Raw genomic sequence first — 26,181 nt, forward strand, 5'->3', positions numbered from 1 at the left:
AATAATTATCCAAAATATTACACAGATAGAACAAAAAGCAGATTTGAATTCTTGTCTTTTTCAGCTGTATTTGTAGTAGCAATTAGTTCTCTAAGTACTATGTGCACGCAGGATTAGATTATTTTGAGTAGTAATATGCATTTGCTTGCATTTTTTCTGTTTAAACTTACTTTCAGTTTAAGAGGTATTAATTAGATCATACTGCTTTGAAAAAAAAAAACCCTGTAAATACCAGTACTTGCTTTGTAATTACTCACTTTCATTTTCCTTGTTGTTTTCAGTGTTTGGTCTTTACTGTTCTCAGGAACTGCCTCTTAGGATGTTTGGTTTGGTTGAGGGTTTGGGTTTTTTTTAAGTGGACTGAATTGTTGAATTCTATACTTATTTGGTTACCAGAAGAGTTAATCATATTCTGAAAGGATTTTTTTCTATTTTATTACATTATAAAGTATTTCTCAATTTATTTTCTAGGATACTGGTGTTACTAGTAGAGATCTAATTAGTCGAAGGATTAAAGAGTACAGTACAATGATGAGGTGGGTGAATTATATGGTGCCAGTGGTCTTTGTAGAGTTTTTATTTAGTTTCTTTCAACTGAAGTAGCCTCTCTTGTTCAGTTCTTCAAGCAGCAAAACAGAACCATCTCCCAAAACACCTCGCCAGAGTCTGAGTATCAGACAGACTCTACTTGGAACTAAAGCAGAACAGAGGACTCAGAGTCCACATTCTCCTAAGGATGAGACAGAAAGGAAGCTTCTCACTAAAGGTCTGTATGTTTTGTGTATTTCTGTAGTTCCCTTCTGCCCCAGTGCAAGGCCATCTAAGTGCCCTTCTCAGATATTTTTGAATTCATTAATATACAGATGCAAAGCAAGTATTAGCCCAGGGGTTTTAGGCTTCAGCTTTAATTGCTCATTTCTAGGAACTACTTAATCTCAGATCCTGAAACTTTTATTTTAGTTCCCTCTCAAAAAGTTTTTATGGATTTTTTTCCTTCAGCTCTATGTCGGGCTAACAGTAGTAAACACAGGTGTTAAGCTTCTTGAGAGCAAAATTTTGCCAATCTTTGGAAATAATTATGTGTGTAATTCATACTGCTGTGTCCTGCTGACTCAGAACTGATAAGGTAAATTTTTCCACTAAAGTGCTTCCGAAGTATAGAAAAGATTTTTTTGTCTTAATTTTTAAAACACAGGAGTGAACTTGTATTATTTTTTCAGAACAAAATTAATGCCTCCTGAGTTCTAAAAAAGTATGATGAGCTGGCACTGCAGACTTGAATCAGTATCTGAGCTCCATCAAAAAATGTCGCTATCTATTCTTTTTTATTCTCTTTTTCTTTTTTTTTTACTTTTTTTTTTTTTTCCATACATAGTGTGTAGACATATAGTACTTCACATCAGATTGTTGTTTAAAAAACATTGTGTACAAATTCAAGCAACTGGATATGCAACCACTTTTGATCAACCACTTTGGAGTGATTCAGTCTTGAATTTAAGCTGTTGGTGAATTCTGGGTTTTGTTGCCAAAAAATGTCTCTTTGTTTCTGCAAAGCTACACATGTAACTAAATGGCACATGTTGGGTAAACCTCAAATCTACTGAAAGAATATCTCCAGAAATAAGAAAGAAGTACTTATTGTGTTAGATGACTTGCAGTGTAAGATAAATGGGAATTGCAGTTTGTTACAAGAATTCTATAGGAGACGTAAACAGAGCAACTGAACTTTTAATCTGATTTTTGGATAGAGAATATTTGAAGTGAGTAATGTTTGGAATTACTTAAGGAGTGACTAAAATCTGATAATTTCTGAAGGAATGAGTAAGTCTGCACAAGTGTGAGCATGGCTCTAGAATCTGATGGGTATTTCGTGCAGCAGTGTGATTCCATGGAGACATAGTGTTGTGATAATAAATGTAGATTTCAATTTTTAAAAATTTTAGTAGTTTATATAAATATCAAGTTTAAATTTAGTAGTTTATCTGCTTTTAGTCTTAGAATGATAAAATGCCACAGTAGCATCCGCCTCCTTGCTTTTCTAAGTCCAGGGTGTGAGTATGTTCAGATTTATCTTTTGAACCACAGAAGAGTAACAGAAGTTGTGTTTAAGACAGATTAATGTTTAATGAGTTGTTGCATAAAGCTAGGCTGGTAAAAGCTGAAAACGCAGCAGGTATCACTTGCTCTTTGCAAATCTGTTACCTGTATTTACAGTTGGTTTTGTGGCATAAATGTTCTTATTTTTCTTCTTTATTTTCTTTTTTTTCCACTGTCCTAACAACAAAAGATGAGACAAGCCCACCAAAAGACAAAGGGACATGGAGGGGCATTCCAAGCATTATGAGGAAGACATTTGAAAAGAAGCCTTCTGCTGTTGGAACATTTGGTGTTAGACTTGATGACTGTCCTCCAGCTCATACCAACAAAGTATGGAAGTAGAATTTTTCTTTCATTGGGAATGTAAAATACCTTTTAAATCACTTACTTATCTACAGAACTCTTCTTTTTTTTCAGTATATTCCACTGATTGTTGATATATGCTGCAAACTGGTTGAAGAAAGAGGTCTTGAGTACACAGGTATTTACAGAGTGCCTGGAAATAATGCTGCCATCTCAAGTATGCAAGAAGAGCTCAACAAAGGAATGACTGACATTGATGTTCATGATGATGTAAGTCTTTAATCACACTAGTTTCATATTAAAATCCCCAAAACTTTTGGTTGTGTTGTGATCATAGGAGTATAAAGCATGTCTGACCTTTTCTTTTAAACACGTAGAAATGGCGTGACCTGAACGTGATCAGCAGTTTGCTGAAATCCTTCTTCCGAAAGCTCCCAGAGCCCCTCTTCACCAACGGTGGGTTGTTTTCTCTACAGTTTTGTCTTAGGAATTGCAGTTGAACAGTTGTCTTACAACATTCAGATGATTTGAGAGAAAATTTAGGGAAATCATCCCCACTCTGCATTAAATGTTGTCTTTCCTAAAGAGTAGGGAGTCATGGTGATCATCTTAGGAATGAGAGGTGTAAATATAATTTCTGTGATGTGAAGGGATTATGAATATGGAACCAAAAGAGTAAAACTTTCATTTCTGCTATTGCAGTATTCAATGAAAGCTAATTTTTTTCCCCTACTGTCATACAAAATATGACATACACTTATAATGGGCTAATTTATGACTTCCAGAGGTCATTCTTTTATGTATGTTACTAGTATTCAGGGGAGAAGTAGGGCTGGCAGATGCATACACATATAGATCTAAAAACTCCTATATAATTTCTGCTTTTTTAACAGACAAATATGCAGATTTTATAGATGCAAATAGAAAAGAAGATCCTGTTGAGCGTCTGAAAACACTGAAGAGACTGGTAAACTAAAATAAGTTGTGTTGTAGGTGCACTACCAAATTAGCGTTAAATGTTCAGTGTTCTGAATAATGATTGTTTGTTTCAGATTCATGATTTACCTGAACACCATTATGAGACTCTCAAGTTTCTTTCTGCACACCTGAAGACAGTAGCAGAGAACTCAGAAAAAAACAAGGTATTAGAAAGAAACATATAACATATTTTGGTTTGTCTCATTAGTATTATTATGTATTATAATATATATAATAATATATAATATAATACGCAAGTATTATTTTTGTGCAGGATCATTTCTAATTAAGGTGATAATTTATTGTTGTAGATGAAATGAGGGAGTGTTGTTATGTGGAGAAAATTTTTGTAATAGGCTAAGTACTCGTGCAGAATATGCACATTTAGTGTGAATTAGGTTTATTTAGACTGGTAGTCAGTTTTAACTCCTTGCATCCTAAATTTATCCCAAGTCTAAATTTTCTGTAATCCAGTCTAGACCCCAGTAAGACTGTGCCTGGGCAGGGCACAGGTGAATAAACCTGCTGACAGACGTTGTCACATCAGCTTTCTCTGAAGCCTGGCTTATGGATGCTTGAGATTTTTAAGACTAGGACTTGCTATAGTTACTTAAATGATTAACCTATAGATGCTGTTTGGCTGGTTTTAAGAAGGAAGATTCATAATATAAATGGTGGTAGTTCATCACTACTCGATCTTTTTCCACCACTAAGTATAACTTTTTGTAATTTAGGTGGTTTGTGTTAAGTGCTCCTCTACATGCTGTAGTCCATCAGTAAATGCTAATAATAGTGTCCCCTTTTTCAGCTCTCAGGGAGGGGTAGCTGAGTGCAAAGCTGTTTATAATATGGGTGTGCTTATGGATGTTTACCTCAGGGCAGATAACGTGGTAGCTTGGCTACCAATGTGCAGGGTACAGGAAAAATTTGATATAATTGATGGTATATAGAAAAGCCTGTGGCCAAATCATTTAAATCATCTTAAATAATTTAAAAGATCAGTTGAATATGGTAGGTCCTACAAATAATACCTTCCAGTTAAATATGAAAGAAAAGTATTTGTGTGTTCATTAAAAAAAATTCAACAGATTATAAACTTTAGTGAAATTACAGACAGTATTATAAGGAAATTATAGTGAATGTCATTTTTAAGTGCAGTGCCTAAAGGAAGTTTCTCCATCATTTTATGGTTTTGGTGGGCTGTATAAATGTTATTAAATACTGTTAATATTGTTGAATATACAAGGCTAGATCAATGAGCTGTTGTTACAATTGTGTGACTTGTCAAAAGACACAGTTCAAGAGAGCATTAGGGGCTTGTGTCATGTTTGCAACTTACTTCTGGTAAGCACAAATTCTTTGCCTCCTGTATATTACTGGTCTATTCTATACCAGAACAGTAAACTCTTAACTTAAAAGAAGTAAGCAAAAATAGAAGGTAAGTTCTGCTGCTGTTTCTTGAAATTATTTGTCACAGATATAACATTAGTTATATACTTAATTCACTGCTAAACTAATGACCTGATCACACAATGCTGAGCCTGTCTCACAAATAGATGTCTTGGGCCCATGATGTTTGTTCTGCCACCTCCTCTGAAGTTGGTGCAAATTGAATGGGGTCTTTGTCAGTAGATATAATACAGTATTTGACTACCGGCTTAATTTTGTGTGTGTGTCATATAAATGTTTTCAGGAGAAAAACGGGGAACTATCAATGCCTTTTTGCAAAACAAAAAATTCTGAAAACATCAGTGTTTCCAAGCAGCAGTGTTTCTTCAAGGAAAGAAAAAAAGATCCCCCTGAAAGTGTAAAGAATATGTCTGGGTTCTTGAGTTTTCTGTGCTTGTGGAGCCATTTGCTTGCAGTAGGTTAAGGAAGGCTGGAATTCTTAATTGCAGAAGCGTTGGGTATATTTCTTGCAGCTGCATATAGGAGAGTTTTGTTGTAGTGTAATATCCTATCTGAGTCATGTATTTTTAAAAAACTCTTTCATGTCTTTGTTTTAAATGGTTCTCATATATTTTAATAGTCTTGTGTTAATATACTTAGCCTATATTACTGTATTTTCTCATTATAAATGTATGATGTGGAAATATTTCATTTCTTAGATGGAACCAAGAAACCTGGCAATAGTATTTGGTCCAACACTTGTGAGGACATCTGATGATAACATGACACACATGGTTACCCACATGCCAGACCAATATAAAATTGTAGAAACACTCATCCAAAAAGTAAGTGGATGCATTTCATTATTGAAAAAATAACATCGTGCACAGATCTGACCGCTTTTCTCTCATTGGGCCAGTTTGGGTCTGGTATTTATCCATCAAACTCTCACTTTCAGTAAAATCTATGTTTGATTGTACCACATTTGGGTTTTGAATTTCTGTGGGGTTTTCACCTTCTTTATTTTAACTTTTAGCATGACTGGTTTTTCACAGAAGATGATGCTGAAGAACCTCTTGTAAGTATTATGGCATAAATACTTGTATTCCAACTGCCTTAGTTTAGAATCTGCTTCTGCTGACTCTAGAATGCCTGTATATTTTTTACTATGTCACTGTATGGTTTGCTCTTCAGAAGCACCTTTATAGCTTTTCAGTCCTTGTAGTAATGAATTCTATTCTTTTTTTAAAAAGCAAGCCATGCATTTGTTTTAAAAGCATAAAGGAAAATAGGACACGCTTTCCTCGTGTTCTTCAGGTGAATAATGCAGTTTTCTAAATGCTGTTGAATCGTAATGAACTATTTGTGAAACGATGATGAAGAGATCTTTATTTATTAACTGTAGACAGCAGTTCAGGAGGAAAACACTGTAGAATCTCAGCCAGTGCCAAACATAGATCATTTACTCACCAACATTGGAAGAACGGGAGTATCTCCTGGAGACGTATCAGGTAACTCTTGCCTGGACAGTGTTAATCCATAGGCTAGAATAACCTACTCTGTTAACTCAGTGTAACTCTCTCTTCCTATTTTCTTTTACTAATAAAATGTTTTCCTTTTTTCCAAAAGATCATTTAACATTTCTTAAAGACTTGAATTGTTGATAATCATGCATGATACAATTTGGAAGACTTTTTTTGTCTAACAGGAATTTAATCATGAAAAGATGAGGCTTGCACATAGTATTTTATTTATTCACAGTATCCATGCAATCATCATCGTGAGGTCAAGCAGATACGCTGCTATAAAGTGGTTTGTTGTGATGGCAGAAAGACTGATCTTCAGTGGTGTTCTAATATTGCTCCTTGCCAACGTTAGGAATGCAAAAATTTGAGTTATATTTTCTTGTCAAGTGATGGACACTTTAGTATGTTGCAGTATGTTTATACTAAAGCTGGTTTCCTTCTGTTTATAAATGCCATCCTCTTTTGTGGCTAAGGATAAGCATTAAAGGCTCTTTTTTGGTGACTTTTTCCCTTCCTCCCTTCACTCTACTATTGCACTAACCCAGCATGTTGTATCCCACGAATGTTATCCCTCGTCTGTAGCTTTTGTTTCAGTTTTCAAAGGGTTGTTCAGCACTTACTGAAACAGTCACTTTGCCCTGATGTTGTAACAGGCGAAGTGGGAGGAGTCTATCACACGGTGATGTCATTAGTGGATTCTGTGATGTCACTGATGGACAACTGGAACTGTAGGAAGAAGGAGGACTGTTGCCCACACTGTAGCTGCCTTGTCTGCAGAAACCCCCGTTTCTTGTAAATGGAATAAAACCCAAGTTGATCTGTGCTGTAAATTTTCTTTTAAGAGTCTTTTAAACAGATCAATGCTACTTTTTAAAAGTTTTTCTGCTGTTTCTTGTTATCTCTGAAGCAGACCCTGAGGAGAAATAGCATGGTATGGTCTACCAGTCTTTCTAGTCATAAAGCATTAGCCATGTGTCAAAAAGGGGTGTGGCAGGGGGCTCAGCTCTTTCTTCCCAGGGAGAAAGTCCCAAGTTCATGGTTTTTAGTCATTGTGCTAGCCCCTTCCTACCCCCTTTATAATTGTATAATCTTGGGTTTTGCGAGACAGTGAAACTATGGTGTCCATTTTTCATTTCATAAAAGCGCTTCTTGTGGGAAAGTACAAAACTGGTAGCTGCTGACATCTAGACAATTTAAAAATAAAATTTTACCTGTATGTAGTAAGAGGTGGAGAGAGATGTATAATTGGGGATTTACACAGAAAATACAACTTAATTCCTTTAAAACCTCACAAAAAGAGTATGACTACAAGAACATTGATTTGTAGCTAGGAAGCCAACTGTACAAAGACCCCCAATTTTGCTTTGTGTATCCTGAATCTCAGGAGAGTACACAGTGCCATCCTGAAAAGGTCTCTCAGCTGCGGTTTTGCAGGGGCTGTATACTTAAAGCATCGAATAAACATTAGTATTTCTGTTTTTTATTTTGAAGAACAGGGCTCCTTTGCCATTCCTATCATTGAGCTGGTTCTGCCTACAATTCACAGCATCCTTTCATGGCGGTGGCTTTCTGTGGTGCAGCTTGCATCTTTGTGAGCTCTGACTGTTCACTCTGTTCTGGTTTTAATTTGCTTCACATCTTGTTCTGTGCTTGTCTTTTTCATAAGTCCAGCATTGTCTGTAGCAACAATTAAAAAGTTGTACAGAACTGAGCAGAATTTTTTTGAATTTCTCCACAGATTCAGCTACTAGTGACTCAGCAAAATCTAAGGTAAATAATTTTTTTGTATCATATAGTTACAAGCTTCTGAAATCTGTTAGATGCTTCCTTTATTAAATAACTGATAATGCAGGTGTACTATAGAGCTTATGTAGAAATTTTTGAGTACTGTTTTCTCATAACCTGTTTTTGAAGTGTTACAATCAGTGGAAAAGGACTTGTGTGCAGTTAGCTGCATCTACCAAAGCAGTCAGCTGCACACAGCAACAGCTTTGTTCCAAGCTCTCACAAATGTGAGCTCTTACCTTACCCCCTTTTTGCATCTTATTTAGTAGTGGTAAATGTATATTAAAAAATGTACTAAATGTATATAGCATGCTCCCTGTTGTTGGCATAGTACTAACTCACAGAGAGAATTTATGTTTCTCTGTTTCACTGAGAAAAGTATACTTTTATACTAGAATTCAGCCTGTTCTTCAGGAGGTAACGGCTCCTCCTCTAGAGGGAAAGCAAAGGCTGTGGTTAAAGGTAGCTCTGCAGAATCTCCCTCAGAAGTGTTGCTGTGCTGGGGAGGAACTCCTCACAAAACAGGGGAACAAGGCTGGAACGTGGCTGTTGGTTCAGTCCCCAGTTCAGTGACAAAGCCCTCATGTGACACATGTGGTTTGTCCCTCATGTGGACAAGCCCTTGTCTCCTGGGCTGTTGTTCAAACACTGGGTGTGTGTAGCATAGGCTGACAGGCAGCACCCAGCTGACCTCAGTGAGGCTGTGGCACAGCTCTGTGCTGGCCTGCATTCCAGCTGTGGCACTGATGCCCCCTGGGAGCTGGGAACAGGACTCAGAGCATCCTTCTGGTTCATTGTGGAGATGCCAACACAGCTGCTCTGTGAGGATGTTTGGTGGCTCAGCTATTTCCTCAAAGCAGCCCAATTTCCAGAAAACCTCATCACACTGCCTGTAGCAGTGAGGCTCTAAGTAGGAAAGGTGATAATGATAGAGTATTGAAAATAGTTTTTAATTCATAAAATGGAATAATGTGTCTTGTACTTTTAGTGTTTCTGTGCCATTTTAAGAGTAAGTTCCTCTAAAATAAGGAAGTTTATTTTTTAATTTTCCACACTTAAACTAGTAATGAGTAACATTGATTTTATTGGCAGTAATTAATTGGTACCACCATTTACAAACTCATTCTGAAACATGAACTGAAAAATGGAGCAATTAGCCTTTTTGAATAGGTAAGACCTTGAAAGGAGGAGGGATTGTGAGGCATCTGTGAAGCACTTGCAAGCCAGTCTTGAGAAGGTTTTCTTACTGTAGTGGGGTCTGCTTTATTAGTCAGTCAAAAACTAAATAGTATACACAAACCAGTCTTGGCTAAGTGGAAGGGACTCAGATAAAAAGTGGAATGCTCAGGAAGGAAATTGACTTATTGGGCAATGTCATTTCAACTACAGAAGGAGCATGTAAATGTTTCCTGAATGAAGATGCACTTCCTACTGTGAAGCTTAGGATGTGTTTTTAAATTGTTTCAAGCTTTTTGACTTTAATTATGCCCTCTCCCTTTTTTTAACAGGGTTCTTGGGGTTCTGGAAAAGATCAGTATAGCAAGGAACTGCTTGTGTCCTCCATTTTTGCAGCAGCTAGTCGCAAGCGGAAAAAAACTAAAGAGAAACCACAACCAAGTAGCTCAGAGGATGAGTTGGATAATGTGTTTTTCAAGAAGGAGCTTGCAGAACAATCTCGTGGTGACACAGCAAAAGAGAACACAGCTAAAGGGGAATATGAAAGAGAGAAAGAGATAGGGAGAAAACAAAGGATGTTTGTCCTGAAGGAAAAAGAGAACAGCAGTAAAAAAGATGTGAATGTTGTAAAGGATGAAAAGAAGTCATTAAAGAAGGAAAATATCCTGACAGAGGAACCTTCACTGCCTTACAATGAAAAATGTACAAAATCATCAAATATCAACTGTCTGCAAACCGTGCAGAAGAATAGCCCAAAAATGCCTATGTCACAATCTTCCTCCCAGGTTGAGGAGACAGTGTCTGACTCTGGCACTATGCTAAGCACTTCCTCCCAGGCTTCCCAGCACAGATACTCATGCAAAAAAGTAGCCAGCCCTGAAATTAAACACAATGAGTTCTTAGCAGCTGATGTCAGCTCCATCACCTCAGATTACTCAACTACTTCATCTACGATGTATCTGACTGGTTTAGATGCCAGTATGCTGAGCCCTGAGGTGCAGTCAGTGACAGAAAGCAAGGGAGAAGATGCAGATGATGAAAGAAGCGAATTGATCAGCGAAGGGCGTCCCATGGAGACGGACAGTGAAAGCGACTTCCCTGTCTTTGCCACCAGCGCTGCTGCCGAAAGGCTGTCCAAAGGGAAAGGCCCAGAAGCGGTGAAGACCAGTCGGAGGAACTCTGAGGAAAGTGAAGTAAGTTGTACTGAGGGAAGTTCCACGCCAAAGTTAGAGAGCCGCAGACTGTTCAGCTCACACAAACTCATTGAATGCGATACGCTCTCCAGGAGAAAGTCTGCGCGGCACAAAACAGACAGTGAGGGGTCAGGGGACGCCAAGAGTGAGAAGGACTTGCCTACTGTGACTAAAATGTTTGACATCATGAAAAAAGGAAGATCTACAAGCAGTTTAGCTACATCAGCCAAAAGTGAGGCTGACAAACAAGAACCTACGTGGAGACTTAAGATTACAGACAGGTTAAAGCTGCGACTCAAATCATCTGCTGATGATATGTTTGGAGTTGGGAATCAAAAAGCTAACTCTGCAGAAACTGCAAAGAGAAAGAATATCAGGCGAAGGCACACACTTGGAGGGCAGAGGGATTTTGCTGAAATAAGTGTCCTGAATGCTTGGAAAGCTCAAGAACCAAGTCAAAGCAGAGAGAAAGAATCTGAGCTTTCAGCTGTGACTCGGTTGAAGCCAAAATGTCCAGCCCAGGACCTCTCGATCTCGGACTGGCTTGCACGAGAACGTTTACGCACTAGCACAACTGACCTTAATACGGGTGAAACTGGAAAGCCCAGACTTGAGAACACTAACTTAGCAGAGGTATCAAAGGTAGAGCTGCCCTCATCTGCAGAGATGCAGGCAGATGAAGGCAGCTCTTCCAGCAGCTTGACTTTAATTAATAGAACACCACCTTCGGGACCATTTCAGCCACCAGACCAGGTAAATGGTGAAAATTATCAGAGCATGAACAAAAACAACTTCAGCCCAGCAGTTGATGCCCATCCTCATAAACTGTCTGGGACCCAAGTGGTTAGATCTCGATTTTACCAGTATCTTTGAAATGGGGAGATATGTCCACTGCAGCAATTCATTAACTTGCCCTTACACTTCCCAGTAACTCTGCGTGTGTGTGTGTGTGTGTGTGTGTACATATATAAATATTTTTTTTCCTGTACTGTTGTTGTTCTGCAGCCTTCATTTGGGCTGGTTTCATCGATGTGCTCTGTGGAACGTCTTCACAGTGCATTACCACAGCCAGAAGAACACTAAAGTTAAAGTATATATATATATATATATTTTAAGAAAAAGTATATTTGATGGCTGCATACAAATGTTGAACAAAGCATCTGATGCAACATGCTGTGTAGCGTATACATGGTTTTCTGACTGAGAGTTGGCCTGGCATTAGTATGCAGGAAAATTGTTCTTTTGGTTTAGTCACTAACAAGTGCCTCATTATAAATTCATTTGGTTTGTTAGGGTGCCATATTGCTAAATTAGAGAAACTTATTACAAACAAATAAATGCATTTTACTGTTAATGAGTTTCATTACATTTTACAAATGTTAACACAGGTGGCTACAGAGCTTCCATTCCTTAGGCATTCCAGTAAATATTGGAGTTTTATATTTCCAATTTTAATACAGATTTTGAGTTTTATGTGACTTGAATTTCTAATCTTTCTGTAAAATAAGTAACTTAACTGTACATATTACATGTGTATCTTTTCTTCAGATACCAGATTTGATATAAATGTTGTAACATAGGCGTGTAGATAGTGGATACTGGATGGAACTGGTTTCTTTTATTGAGAATATAATTCTGCATGAAGACCTAATGAATCCAAACCTGTATCATGCCTGTGTGCATACCTACTTAAACACTGGAAATAAAATTGTTTTGGTGACTCTTTGTGTGATTTGAATTCTTTCTGATGAATGGTTCTGAAATGTCTCATTTAAGTTGCAGTCAGCAACTGCACTTAGAATCACCAAACCTGCAGTTCCTCCTGGATGAAGGACACCTCTCATTAATCTTTTGTTTGTGGGGCCACACTGTGCAGGTCAGCAGGTGAGAGACATGCAGTTGGTTAAATATTTTCATCTTTATACATAATTTGATCCTAAGGTACGTAGCAAGTGGGTTTATGTTTAATGTGCAGGTTTTGTAAACTCAGAATGAACATCAGTATCTGCCAGTCAGAACAATACTGTAGTTTGGTCTTGGACTTCTCATAATTTTAACTAAAAAAATGTTCTTCTGCCCTAAAAACTCATCTGGGTATGAACTCTATCACTTATATTTTTTCCTTGTATGTTCTTCCACACCAACTTGAAAACAAAGCAGCTGTTCATCACTTTGGGTGTCCCTGTGTCTTACACTGTTTATTGCTTGGCAGGGGATTCAGCCTCTGTCAATGTGTCCAGTTACTGCAGGGAGAAGGAACTGTGGTACTGGGATGTGCTGGCTGATGTGCTTTTAGGCAGACCTCATTTCTTTCCCGAGTGACTGTTACAGTCCTGTGCTTTGATCTGCTGTGGGTTTGTTCCTTCTGAGAAATCACAGAAATTGGCTGTGAAGAAAAGTCCCAGATACAACAGCTGACCTCTGTCAAAGTTCTCACCACATAATTGGGTGCATCTAATAGCATGTGGTCCCCATGCAAACTAAAATGCCATTTTCCTGGAGCAGAGAGGATGTGGATGCATTAGCAGTGTTGGGGTGTGCTGTGTCAGGAGGAACAGGTGTGTTCTGGGAAGGGCAGAGGAGCTGAGGATGGTTTGGGTTTCAGTTGTAGCAGTAAAGTCTACCTGAACATCTTACTGGGCTTTCAGAACACAGTGCTGTGACACCTGCAATGCTGTTCATCAGTGAGTACCCATTTCTTTTACTGGAGCTGTATTTTGTCCCATCACTAATCTCAGAATCTCATGAGTGTGTGCTGAGCATCCACAGGAAGTCAGAGGTCTCTCAGTGAAGGAGTGAACTTAGGGAGGTGCACAGGGGAGCCTGGGGGTCTGCACCTTCCTCTGCTTTGACAGCCATTTTGATGGGTTAATTCCCATTTTGTTGTGTTTATAGATAACTGATAATTTTACTCCTGAACCAAGACACATGACTGTCAACTTTTGTCTTTGAGAACATAGAACTGTAATTGTATTAAATGAAGAAAAACACAAGATCATCTGAAAAATTAGGAACTGAGAAAACAAACACAAAAATCATGACTTGTATTGGCTGACGGTGCTGCAGGTACAAATTTATTTAAACTCATCAGCCTCCATGGTGTTCTCTGCTGCTGCACTGGTAGCATAGAACATGTAGTGGAAACGTGGGGGGAGAGATGCAGGGAGCATCTACCAGGGAGAGGAGGTTACTGAGCTGCCCCTGAAGAAAATACTGTTCTTTGTGCTTCTTGAAGACTGCCAAGATTTGGGTCACCCTTAATTTCAGCCAGTGTGGCAGCTGAGAAAAACTACATTTTTAGGAGTCATTGCTGTGCCCTGATCTTAACAGCAGCTACCTCAGACCCTTATCTGTAGTGCTTTTTTTTTTTTACTGTGTTGGGGATTTGTTTTTTCTTTTTCCCCTTCCTGTGGAAGAGAAGGGTGACAATCTGCTTGATTGACTCAAGAAGGGAAGTGCATGCCTACAATAGACTGTCCTGAGGTGGGTACTGTCAGTGTTTCTCTGGAAGCTGGATTCAGTGGGATGGGGAGCAGGTGAGGAGGGCAGGCATCACTGAGCCCCCCAGCTCAGCCACGTGTGGCCAGGGCAGATTGCTCTGGGCTGGGGCTGTGGCTGGATTTGGAATATTTCCACAGATGAAAGCTCCACAACTTCCCTGGGCAAGTTGTGCCAGTGTTTGGTCATGGAGCAAACAGGGATGTTTTTTTATGTTTAAACAGTGTCTAAACATTGCTGTTTGTGTCCATTTTTTTGTTTCTGTATTTCATTAGAAGGGTTCAGACAGGCTTGGGAAGTACTTCTGATCTGAGGACTGTTTGCAGTTGTGAAGCTGCACGTTGTTAGGGACAGGATAAGCTGAGATCTGATGGAGAAATAATAAAATGTGTTGGTAGCAATGGTAGTGTTTGGATTTCTTAAATGGTTCCTAACAGCAATTCCTGCTTCGGTGGTGATCAGTGGTTTAGTCTGAGCTGCCTTTCTGGAGTGTGGGAGCTGGAAGGTGCTGTGTGGCTGCTTTTTAGGATTTTTAAAGGGCTTGTTAGGATCCCCATTAGCATCACTCACAGCACTGTTGATGTGGAATTAAGACATGGCCACAGTCCATACAGTTTCATACTTTCTTTAGTGCTGCTGCAGAGCTGGAGGAAATTTCTTTGCTGAGCTGCACATTAAGGGCCTCGGGTTCCTGTGCAGCCTCTGAGAGCCTCTCCACTTTGGTCAGGCAGGACAAAAGAGTTTGAAATGTGGCCTCATTTACTACAAAAACTCTGGTTTTGTTCCCAAAGCCAGGTCATAACACCATTCACATTTAGATAGTAATTAACCAATTAATTGGGCCAGCCTTTGGAAAGAGGTGTGGTTGTTGCCTGGAGGGGGAATGTTTTAAAGCTGGGCTGCAATACACCCTGATGTGGTGCAGGTACCTGTGGCTCCCAGTCAGGAGACTTTAAAAAAACCATCTGCTATTGAATCCATGAGTTTGTAAGCCTGCAGGAAGGGCTGCCTTTCAGTGGGGATCAGATGGATTTTGGCCCTGCACACTTCATCTGTCCTGCGCATCGCTCCCTTTTCCTGCTGTATGCACCCCCTTTGGCTCTGCCTTCCCACCTGTGTCGTGCCCAGAGCAGGGGCTCTGTGCTGTGTCAGCTTGTGTGGTTTTGCTGCAGTCCCTCCCTGTAGGAGGAACTGGCTGACACAGAGATGATGCTCACTCTGCTATGAAGCCCTTGGCTGGCTCTGACTGAGCTCCTTCAGTGAGCAGCTGCCTCACTGCTGGATTTCAGAGCAGTTTGCAGTGGTACCTGTCCCATGGCCTGACCCAAACTTCAGTGGCAGCCACCTCCAGCAAAACTGCTCTTCATAACCAGTCTGCAGTGGGAAAGCTGTGTTCTTCACTAGTGTCCAGTTCTGATTTCTTCTGTGTCCAAGGAATTTATTTACAAACTTGATGGTTTTGCTGAGCAGCAGCCTGTGTACAGCTCTTCCCTGCCTGTGTTTGATAACGCCATTGCTGGACAAGCAGGATGGAGAAGGAATAAGCATTGCCTGACTTGTGACACCAGCAGTGCTGCCTGTGCAGTGGGTTATGAGCTGGCTGAGCCTGTTGTTGTTTCTGGGGGTGCTGCACCCCAGCACTGAGCAGGTGCACCAGAATGGCAGATCACAGTGTGGCTGAGGCATCGAGTGAGTGTAGAGTTCACTGCCTGATGGCAACTTCATATCACCAGCACAAGCAGTGAGCACAGCACAGCCTTGCTGCCCGTGCACACCAGTGACTGTGCAGGGTCATTGGTTAATTACACAACCATTGTCCATATCTGAATTCAGCCAGATACAGAGAATGTGCTGCTTAGCCCCTCACCTGCAGAGGCTCTGAGAAGCAGCTGTGGGAGCAGTGCCAGAGCCACAGGGACCCTGCCATGGCTCCTGGGGACACCTCCTGTGTCACTACAGACAAGCAGTTGTTTGTTAGTAAGTCACTTGTTCAGAAGTGTTCAGTCCTTCATTCAGCCTGAGGTGACACTTTGGCTGTGTGAGGGGGGAGCAGGGTAGCCAGAGCTGTGCTCTGTGTGTGTGCTGTGGCACGGGGAGCTGGTAACAAGCTGCAGCACTGGGACAGGCAGGCTCCCTTTGGAGCCAGGGAATGCCATCCTCCATCTGTGAGCAAGCAGAGAGCAGAGCAGGCCCTGGAGCCACCAGCCCCACTGCTCTGCCCTGGCTGGAAGGGAACTGGCTCCACTGCAGAGGGGCCGTGTGGGTGCTCTGGCCCTGCCTCAGGCGTTGCTTTGCTGAGCTGGGCTCAGCTCTGTGCTGGGCAGTGCCTTTGGTGCCGGGCCAGAGCAGGGGATGGCAGCACCTGCCCCTGCTGGAGGCAGACTGTGCTCTGCTCCTGAGGAAGGCTCAGAGTTATTCTCACCCTCCGAGAGCACCGCCTTGGAATGATGCTTCTGGGAAACCTCCCCTTTCACAACAGGAAATAAAACCAGGAATACCTCAAGGTGGAAGGGCTGATACCTCATTCAATCACTCAAAGGTTTTCCTTTGCTTGCTGGTTTTCTAACTTGGAGTTTCAGCAATAAGCTTTTATTGACAGCAATTTGAAAGACCCCATTTTGAAATGAATAACCGTGTATGGCTTTAATCTAGGGAAAATCAAATCAGGTTTTCTCCTGATGGCTTAACACCCTCAGGCAAACAGCTGAACAGCCAATTGAGCCCATCCGAAAAGTTACTAGTGACAAAATACAAATATATAAGCATGCAGCCCTTTATTTTTGTAAAGATCTTTGCTTATCATAGTTCTGTATATTACATTTTGGTGTTATACAAATAAATTTATTTACAAAACCATTAGCTATGCAAGTTTCTTTCTCTTCTCCTATTTAACTGATATCCATCTTTTTCAACCCTATCCCATATATATATTTTAAGCATGCATAAAAATTAACTTTGGTGTGGTAAAACTACTCTATGTGCCCAGCCACATACAGTATTTATTTATTTATTTATAGATATTTATAGATATGTACAAAAGTTTGCCAGTATACAGAACAGTACTGAAGTGTACATTTTAAAATCCACAATGCAATACATTAATGGGCTACCAGGTCTCAGTCAAATAAAAATGAAGGAAAAAGGGTGGATTGAGCTAAGAAAAAAAGTAATCAGCAACTATCTATATGGGTAAAACAATTTATTTTTTTCCTTGTCTGTCAAATTCTTAAATATAATCTGATTGGCAGTGCAATAAGTTGAGTTGCCTCATACACACATTAGACCAGTCTTGTTCTGTTTCTTGTGCAGAGGTTTACTGTCCAGCATACTACTTTCAAATGTACATTACAATAGTATCAAAATGTTTTGGCAAAAAGATCTCGAAAGGAACCATGACATTTGTTGACAAAAATAGAAATCTGTAACAAAGCTAAATAACACCAAAATAAAAGAAAAATATTTTAGTTTCAGTTTTACAGTTGAATATAATCACACTTTAGTATATCTCTGTTCACTTCTAGACCTCATAATGAAAAATAGCTTTATACAAAACAACTTAGTAAATTTTTAACCATACAATTCCCCATGCTCAGTACACCACTGTGCACACGCAGTCAAGTTCACTCACACACCTTCACACTTTTTTTAAGAGGTGCTGCTTCCTATAGAAAGAAAATGCTCTTTTATCATTACAACAGCAACTGTTTTCCAAAAAGCTTCACTCTAGTCTAGTGTAGTAATTGAGTATTTAGCACGTGATTAGTATTAAGCCTCCAGCAATACAACAAAATGGTTACATTCCCTGGTTAAAATATTGGCTGCGGATTCTATGAACAAAAAGCCTCGGTGACCTGGCAGCTGTGCTGTGCTTAGCCTCTAGGATGGCTCCTTGACCGTGGATGGGGCGGACTTGCTGGCATTCCCGTTCTGTGCCTTGTAGCTGTTGAAACTAGGGGTGTGGATTGTCCTGATGCTCTTCATACCTTGGCTCAGGGAAGGGGGGGAGACAGAGGAGGGCGGGCAGGTAGAGGAGGAAGGAGGGGGTGGTCGGCCGTTCTGAGTCTGCAGCGAGAACGAGAGGTGGTGACCTTTCCCTGGGTAAGTGGGGCTCTGAAACTTGGAGGAGCCGTTAGAGACAGAGGGGATGAGGGAGGTAGAGTAAGTTATGCGACCTGTCTGAGGAGCGAGAAGGGAGGAGGAAGGAATGGAGCTTTTAGTAGGGGGATTAAGAGGGTTAGAGCTGTCACCGCTAGAAGCAGGTGCTGAGCTGCTTTTCCCAGAAGTGGGAGAAAAGGCTGGGATCTTAGAAGCAGGTAGGGTAGGAGAAGTAGCCTTATAGTCCCCACCAGCTTTCTTAGCACTTCCATTAGCCTGCAAATAAAGACGTCAGGAGACAGTTTGTCAGAAAGCCAGTAACACGATAAACCAACAGGACCTGGGAAAACAGCCCTGCAGAGAATCAGAACTAACAGTTCGAGGCCTGAGCTAAGTCCTGCAGCCATGGACTGGACCTGGTAGAAAACCCAAAGTGCCCAAGGGAGAGTGCATAGAGGAAGAGGCAGGAGAGCTTTGTGAGAAGGCGCGACCTACGTGTTACAGAGCAGGCACTACGTCGGCCATGCCGCGCGGGTTAATGCGCCCACCGCCACCTACACCAACGGGTTAGTGTCCAGGGCTTCCTGCAAAGACATTCCCAGTTCTCCTACAGAACCACCACATGAACCAAATGGAAAGTAAACAGGTAGTTGACATCTTAAAATCACAGCTGAACACTACAGTTTAAAAAAAAATAAAAATAATAAATTAAGGAAAAAATAAAAAGCCAAACCCAATAAACAGACAACCCAAACCCCAACCAAACAAAAAAAAAAAAAAGCAGCAGGTGTTTTATTGCAGACATGCATGCACAAGCATGGTGAAAAGATCAGTACTGTCATGCCCCCAGGATCCAGGATGTCCAGTTTGACCTCAGGCATCTGATATTTGGTATAATCACAGTCAGTTACTGGTGTTTTTAAATAAACAAACAACATGAAATGTCCATCCAAACACCGGGTTTAGGGTAAAACTACCTGTCTGTATTGGCGTGGATCCTGCAGCTTGTGCTGTTTGCCTGATTTCTCCATGCTTGCTTGTCTAGTTTTTGAAGCCACGGGGACTGGCATCCGGCTGGTCTGGGAGGCAGCGCTGGAGCCCTGCGGAAAGGAGTGGAGGGGCAGGGAGGGGAGACAAGAAGGTGTGGTCAGTGCCAGGGTGCCTGAATGGAGGCCTGCACACCATGCGCTGAAAAAGCCACAGTACTACATGCAGGGAAAGTTCAGGAGCTTCACACCGCGGGTGTTAATTTCCAGAATCACATGGAGAAAACTGCTCAGCTACTGATCAGCCTGGATTTCATGTCAGTGACACTTGTCATTTCACACAGCGGATTATTCGACCCAGCTCCCCTGCATTTGCCCATCACCAATCAGCAGCAAAGATTTTAAAAAACCCCAAAAACCAATGGTCTATTAGCTGTTAGACACCTCGTGGGGAGCCCAAACAAGCCACCTGAAAGGAAGCAAACAAATCACAAGACCGTCTTGTTTAATGGTGATTATTGCAGATTTTAGAAAGCAGCTGGAGGTTTGATTTCTTGGACTAAGGTACCTTACGTGAAGTGGCTGGGAGTGATGCAGGGGGCTCTGCACCAGCAAGGCTCTCATCCAGCACTACATGCTCTCGGGATGGGGTCTCTGGTACTATCTGGGCAGAGAAGGGGACAGTGCTTCCCTCAGAGGTGTATGTGTTTTCAGGGACAGGTTTTGGACTCATTTCACTGATGGTGTTTTCCAGCTGCTTTATAGTCTGCTCAAGGCTGTCTAGCGTTCTGTATGTACTCTGTCGAATTTCATCAGTCCTGGACAGGGACGCTGCAGCTCCAGAGGGGCCCTCTTGCTTCCCAGAAGGACTTTTATCACTCTCCTCAGACTGAGACCTAGAAATTTCAAATCTCTTTGCTTCTTTGTGCTGCTTCAGTGTCCCATCTTCCTCCTCTTCTTCGTAGACCACAACCTGCAATGTCTTCTTCCCAGTCTTGGTTCCTGTCCGTATTGCCTGCGTCAGAGCTGCCAGCTGCTTTTTAGGGAATTTAAATTTAAATTTTTTCTTCGAATCCTGCCTGCTTCCCAACTGATCAGCAGAGTCTGAGTTTGCTTCTGTGTTTAGCCCATAGATCTGACGGTATTTGTTAAAATTTGTCTTTGTGTTTTCCTCCTCTGCTGGAGGTCTGGTTTCTGCAGAGTCAGGCTGAAAGTTAAATAGGTATGGTCCCTGGAGACCATGAGCTGCAGAATGCTCTGTGGTTGCTTTTCTGTCATTAGCTACTGGTGACTCTTCCTTCTGCCTTTCAGAGACTTCATGTGCTTCATTTTCTTCCTCCTCCTCTTCTTCTTCTATCTTTTCATCTGTCATCATTTTTTCCAATTCCTCATCACATTCCTCAAAAATTGTAGAAAGCCGTTTGTAGGCTGACCTAATATCCATGGGTTCATCGAAAATGATGATGACAGGCTTTTTGTCCAGACACACCACAGGCTCTTCACTGTCTGTGTTCTCAGGGATGCCCTTCTCTGATGCCACATCCTTCCTGGCATCGATGTTGACTGTTTGCACATCTCCTCCTTTCCGGCTCACTATGTCGTGAACCTCCCCGCTGGAGAGCACCTGGACAGCTGTTTTAGTAATCATGAAGGCAATGTTTTCTGTGGGTGGGGTGTCTTCACTTGGAGAGCTGGCTGGAGAGTCTGTCTCTTCAGTGCTGCTCACACTGTTTGCTCTGGACACTCTGGGTCTCAGCACGATCTGACTGTAGCTGCCTGCAGAAACTTCTTGCTCCTGCAAGGAAGGCTGAGGCCCCGCAGCCTCCTGCATGTGCCTCAGGAGAGGGGCAGCACTGCTGATGGGCATGGGCTTGCCTGTGCTCTGCAAGGCTTCACCCTGGGGAGCATCTCTCGACAGTCTGTAGTTTGGCTTCTGTTTTCCAGTCTCAGTGGCTGGAAAATGTGATCCTAAGATATCTTGAGCCCCTCTTCGTTTGTCCTCCTCTGGCAAACTGACACCAGACAGGTTTGTGCTCATATTCTGAAGGTGTTTGTTAGAATAGTCTGTACTGTCTACAAACAAACCCTTGCTAAGTGTAGGACTGTCATTCATTGAAAAGCCACTTTTACTGTCAGCTGTACTGGATGAATCAGAACCCAATTCTTCTTCAGTTCTCCCTTCCCTCTTCTCTTTAGGATGGTCACTATCTGTGGGAGATCCTGTTGTAGCCCCATACACCTAAGGGGGAAAGTTGGATTACTCAGTTATTCAGGGCTTTTATCTTTACAGGACTTTTATTTTCCCCCAGATTATCTCGGGGAAGCGCAGACCTCATGAACTCACCACTCCATTTACTGCTGCAGAGACATGGCTCAAGCTGTCATCTGATTCCTGTCTTTCTTCAGGGCAAAATTCCAAATTCTGGCAGAACAGTGCACGATGTTACTGCTTTGTGCTATGCATTAGGTCAGGATGGGATGTTACCTTGTTTTAACAAGGCCTCCAGAAGATGCATAAGCACATTAATTACCTTATTTCCAACACAGTGCTCCATGACCTGTTCACCTTCCTGCTAAACCCCCCCAGCCCCACCATGTTTTTATAAGATTGAAGCTCAAAGTCTCACAGTATCTGATCACATTCTGCTGGGACACATCAAAGGGAGGCTGATATAAAGGGCTGACAGCAAGTCTGGCTTGCCTTGAAAGGATGTTTTATACCAGTAAAAGTTGATTTTCAAGTTATATTTTGCTCCTCCTAATGTTTGTCACACCTGAGCAGTGCTGCTCCATCACAATTACATTACAGTCTGAGCACTTCTAAATCCTTGCTGCATTAGAAGTGTTCCATCAGAATAACCAGTGACACCCTGTGGTGCCTGTGGAAGTGCAGAATGAAACACTGAGCTACATTCACTAACATCAGAAATACCAAACACCAAACAGAGAGGTCATCCACTGGCTCAAAAGAAGTATGTTTATTCCCAGCAATGAAACTTCAGGGGGACTTTTTTCTTTATTTGCAAGTGAGGACCCCTGGAAATGCTGTTTTCCTAACACCAGGCTTTTCTCTGGGGTTTAGTTTAAGTGCTAGTGACAACTTAGGGCAAAAACACAAATCATGAGGATGTAGAACTGACCTGAGGAGACACCAGGACAATGAATAAGAGAGAAATCTACAGTCAAAAGACAGCTCACCAAGAAGGAAAGCAATTTGGCCTCAAATGCCTGAAGGCAGTGAACCAAAACCAACAATGCTGACATTGCTTGCTTGAGACTAGGAGCTGACTCCTAACCCAGCAGAAGGACAGATTATACTCATGTGAGCATCAAGACATGCAGAACAGTCAGGAGCACTGCTCTCCCAACTGAGATGGATGAGTGACAGTGCAGAAATGCCCAGGCTGGCTGTGCATGCACACCCCATGCATACAGAGCTTCACCAGGTCTGGTTTCTACACCTTGTGTGACATTTTCTTATGAACTGTTGGAGGATTGTACAGAAAAGCTTTACTCACAATCAAAACACAGAAGCAAGAAAGTCACTCATACACCAGAGTCACTTCCACAAAGGCTTGTTCAGCAGTACAAAGATGAACAGCTGCTTCCTCATGTTTCTAGGTGAGGAAGAGCTCTCACACAAACCAGCACAGCAGCAAGGACTCAGTGGGAGGCTGACAGTCTGTGCATTGTGCTGAGAGGCACTTTGGGATCCAAACACTTTGTGATCCCCTCAGGCCCTGACCTGCTCAGTGCTCAGCACCTCCCCGTCCCAAACACGTCAGACCCCCCAGAATTAGGCCAAGCTACTTAAAGGCACTTGCTGCCTCTGGATATGCTGACTGTATATCTTTTTTTAGCATGTTCCACTTCTAGTTCCAAGCACCAGTGAAACACCTCACAGTGTCCTTGTACAAGGTGTCTTATTTTAGGAACTTCCGCTTTTCTACTAAAAAATAAAACCACAATAAAACTCATTTCCTCAATGATTTTATCGTGACCATAATGTTCCATATTTAAAGCCAATAAACACTCTGTCACATCAGATTACAAAACCAGATCTCATTAACCTTAATTTCCTGGACTCTGTGTTATTCAAATAAATATCAGTTTATGGCAAATACTTGGCAGCACCTTTCAAAGAAATGTTTGTGCTACAGGACATGCAGTGTCCTGAGTGATGACCCAGGATTTCATGTAACAATATGATCTTCTCATCCTGACAACAGCAGTAATGAGGATGCATTCACACTTTTTTTTCCTCTGTAACACTGTCATAGACACAGAACAGTTTGTCCTTTTTCCTTCATACCAAGGGACCTGTACCCTCACCCAGGCAGCTGTTTGCAGCTTTAGACCAGAATTGCTGTTTGGGCAGTTCCAACACGAGTCCTTGAGTGCAATGTCCTGACCTGGCAGCATTTGCACACACACACAAAATGCACGAGAAGGTTGAAATGCTGTGCTGAAGAGCTGTGTTTCCTTCCCCACCATACCCACCTTCATTGCAAACTGGCATTTGGCTGACAGGTTGTCCTGCCTGCACAACCCCCTAACCCAGCAGTGATGCAACTCATTATTATTATACATAAAAAAGAGGTCTGCAAGGGCAGAAGTACTTTTGTCCTTTTCTTGTCCTGCACATTAGCTGCATGCTAGGTCAAATCAACTCAATTGGCAACTCCAGTCCAGGCACAGCTGTGAGATTTAACCTTGACCTGTCTACAGCCCCAGACACACAGCACCGCTTCTCAGTCCCATGACTGAATTTTGGGCATTGCCCTTCAGCATAAGGGCAAATTCCTCCCATCCACTTTGACTCTGTCATCCAATAAACTGAATGGGATTTCTGAATATCTAACAACTACTTATGGAACCAACAAATGAAACAAAATAAAGCACACATTCTCAGTAGGCTCTAGAGACTGAGAGGAACCATTAACTTCCCTCAAACTTAGGAGAGATACTTCACCATCCATCACCAGAATAGCTGGGGAAGGATGTTCTAAGTAGTATGAGCATCTCTGACAGAAACTGACAGATCCTCTTTTGATGTCACAGAATTATAAAGCTTCATGCAACCATTGTAGTCTTGCCGATGAGACACAAAATACAGTTTAATACAGAGCTCTGTATGAGCATTTCTGAGCCATACAGAGATAGAAGGAAGGAAACTGCTGGGCAGTGGTGTGTGGGGGTTAAAGAGAACAGGACACAGGATGTAAGATTAGTTTTGAAGGAAAGAAGGTTATGCCAAGACCGGGTGGCATGTCTACAATTGCCACTTGTTACCTTCTTTTCCTTGTGATGCATTAAAGTCCCAGGCCTTATGTCTTTAACATGTGTATCATTTCTGGACTGCTCAGCATGATTGTTTGAGTTTACATCCATAAAAGAGCACTTCTGGAAAGCCTAGGAAATAAATACTACAGGTTATCAGGAGACCAAGAACTTTAACAGAAAAATATCTGGAGATGACCAACTACAAAGAGAGCACTTGTTTTTAACAGTCACAGCTCAACAATGTTTTCTATAAGCCCATGAGATAATAATAGAGATTTCAGACTATCAGACTCAGAGAACCAGGGCATCCCTTCCAGCCTCTCAAGACTTTACCATCATGCTGACCTCAGTGCTCCCTGTAAGGAGGACAAGCTTGATTTCTGAATTTGCAGACAATGGAGACCCACAGAGGTGCTACAGACTATCCAAACTCAAGTAGGAAGCCCATGACAAACTTGGGGCTTGTGGCAGCACCTATTTCCTCATGGCTGATAATGCAAGAGTTACATAACTCCACTTCTCCCACACAAACTGTAATTAAAACTTTAAACATGGAGATGTGCCTTTGTCACAGTCTTTGATAATGAGCCATATACTCATTATCATACATCCCACATCCTCCAGGTCATGGCCCAGACTTTTCAGCCTTTATTCTGCTCTCCTCCTTTCACTTCCTTTGAGTTTCTCTATCCAGCTGGCTCCCAGATCTGGAAGAGCAAAACTACCACTGCCACTATCACTGTGCAGTGCAGGCAGGGCACAGCAAAGAGCAGGGAGTGCTCACAGGAGTCAGGCACACCGTGACACGCAGTAAGATTCCACTGTTGTACCATACAGTAGGGAAATTTGATTCCTGGCAACTCATGCAACTAATAGCCCTGATCCCAGCCTAGAATCAGGCCTGTTCTTTAAATACTGTATTCTTCATAAGTATTGCATGTTTATGCAAAATTAGAAAAGGATAACAGAAAAAATCCAGTGCAAAAAATCAGGATGTAGACTTCCTTCTGGATTTTTCATTACATCCTGTTTGTATGTGTTAATAGACCAGAGTACCTAAGATGACATGAAACTACTAGAAAAAACAGTCTTGCTCCCCACAATAGGGGATATGGACTTTTCCCCAATTTACCCATTTGTGAGACCAATGATGTGGGTTTGAGTAAAGCATCCTCAAAGTCCTTCAGAATTTAAGTGTCAAAAAAGCTATTTCCCTTTGGCATTTTTATTAGCACCTTTGTTCTGAAATATCTGTAATAGTCTCCAAATAGCTTGTGCCACAGCCACTGATTATTATGATGCCTTTTCCGGCTACATTAAAAATCTTCATGTTGCACTCAAGTTTCTTCTGAACCCTCATATTCTTAACAGGCTTTTCAGATGGGAGGCACATGGATACTTAGTCATGGATGCAGCAGCACAGTGTGGATCTCACTGATCTTGCACACAGACATAAAAACACACCATGTTTTCACATCTACTCCTGAAGCAGACACAATTTTGTGGCAACATCACTGACCTGGGAGCTCCTTTCAACTTGTTACTGCAACTCCTGTTTTTTCCAAGGCATGCAGTTGTGGCCTGTCCAATATGTTGTTGCTCTTCATGTGACTTTTTATTCAGCAAAGCATTATGACCATTAAATGATTGCTATCATGTCTCTGCTGTCATACTTCACTGATCTGAACTAAGATGATTTTACACAGCAAGGATTTTAAATGTATTTCCAGGCTTTTGATAAAAATACAGAGAGATACTGGGCCTGTTGCTGCTCCCTATGAGGCCCATCTATAAACACCTGCATCAAGGTCAGTGATTTCAAAAGCAGACAGGTCTCAATTATGCTGCAATAGGGTTTTTTTGGTACACTCT

At 41.6% G+C, this 26,181-nt stretch overlaps 2 protein-coding genes across 4 annotated transcripts in view; one reads left to right on the top strand and one right to left on the bottom strand.

The window, feature by feature from the left end:
* Positions 1-12,159, top strand: part of ARHGAP21 (Rho GTPase activating protein 21) — a 112,641-nt gene extending 100,482 nt beyond the window's left edge. The window contains exons 16-27 of the mRNA XM_058803011.1: positions 472-536; positions 618-766; positions 2,288-2,427; positions 2,515-2,670; positions 2,778-2,856; positions 3,294-3,367; positions 3,453-3,542; positions 5,487-5,612; positions 5,804-5,845; positions 6,173-6,278; positions 8,032-8,063; positions 9,587-12,159. Coding sequence (XP_058658994.1) covers positions 472-536; positions 618-766; positions 2,288-2,427; positions 2,515-2,670; positions 2,778-2,856; positions 3,294-3,367; positions 3,453-3,542; positions 5,487-5,612; positions 5,804-5,845; positions 6,173-6,278; positions 8,032-8,063; positions 9,587-11,320 — 2,793 coding nt within the window. The 3' untranslated portion in view covers positions 11,321-12,159. The remainder of the gene's footprint in view (positions 1-471; positions 537-617; positions 767-2,287; positions 2,428-2,514; positions 2,671-2,777; positions 2,857-3,293; positions 3,368-3,452; positions 3,543-5,486; positions 5,613-5,803; positions 5,846-6,172; positions 6,279-8,031; positions 8,064-9,586) is intronic.
* Positions 12,160-16,723: 4,564 nt separating this feature from the next.
* KIAA1217 (KIAA1217 ortholog) overlaps positions 16,724-26,181 on the bottom strand; it is a 176,633-nt gene continuing 167,175 nt past the window's right edge. Inside the window, exons 17-21 of one of the 3 annotated variants that reach the window (XM_058807363.1) lie at positions 24,319-24,438; positions 21,371-21,448; positions 19,595-21,265; positions 19,018-19,140; positions 16,724-18,316 (exon numbers count right to left, since the gene is read on the bottom strand). In XM_058807363.1, coding sequence (XP_058663346.1) covers positions 17,822-18,316; positions 19,018-19,140; positions 19,595-21,265; positions 21,371-21,448; positions 24,319-24,438 — 2,487 coding nt within the window. In that variant the 3' untranslated portion in view covers positions 16,724-17,821. The remainder of the gene's footprint in view (positions 18,317-19,017; positions 19,141-19,594; positions 21,266-21,370; positions 21,449-24,318; positions 24,439-26,181) is intronic. The other 2 variants (XM_058807355.1, XM_058807347.1) reach the window with 2 other exon arrangements.

The sequence above is a fragment of the Ammospiza caudacuta genome, chromosome 1 (genome assembly GCF_027887145.1).
Source record: "Ammospiza caudacuta isolate bAmmCau1 chromosome 1, bAmmCau1.pri, whole genome shotgun sequence".
NCBI lineage: Eukaryota > Metazoa > Chordata > Aves > Passeriformes > Passerellidae > Ammospiza > Ammospiza caudacuta.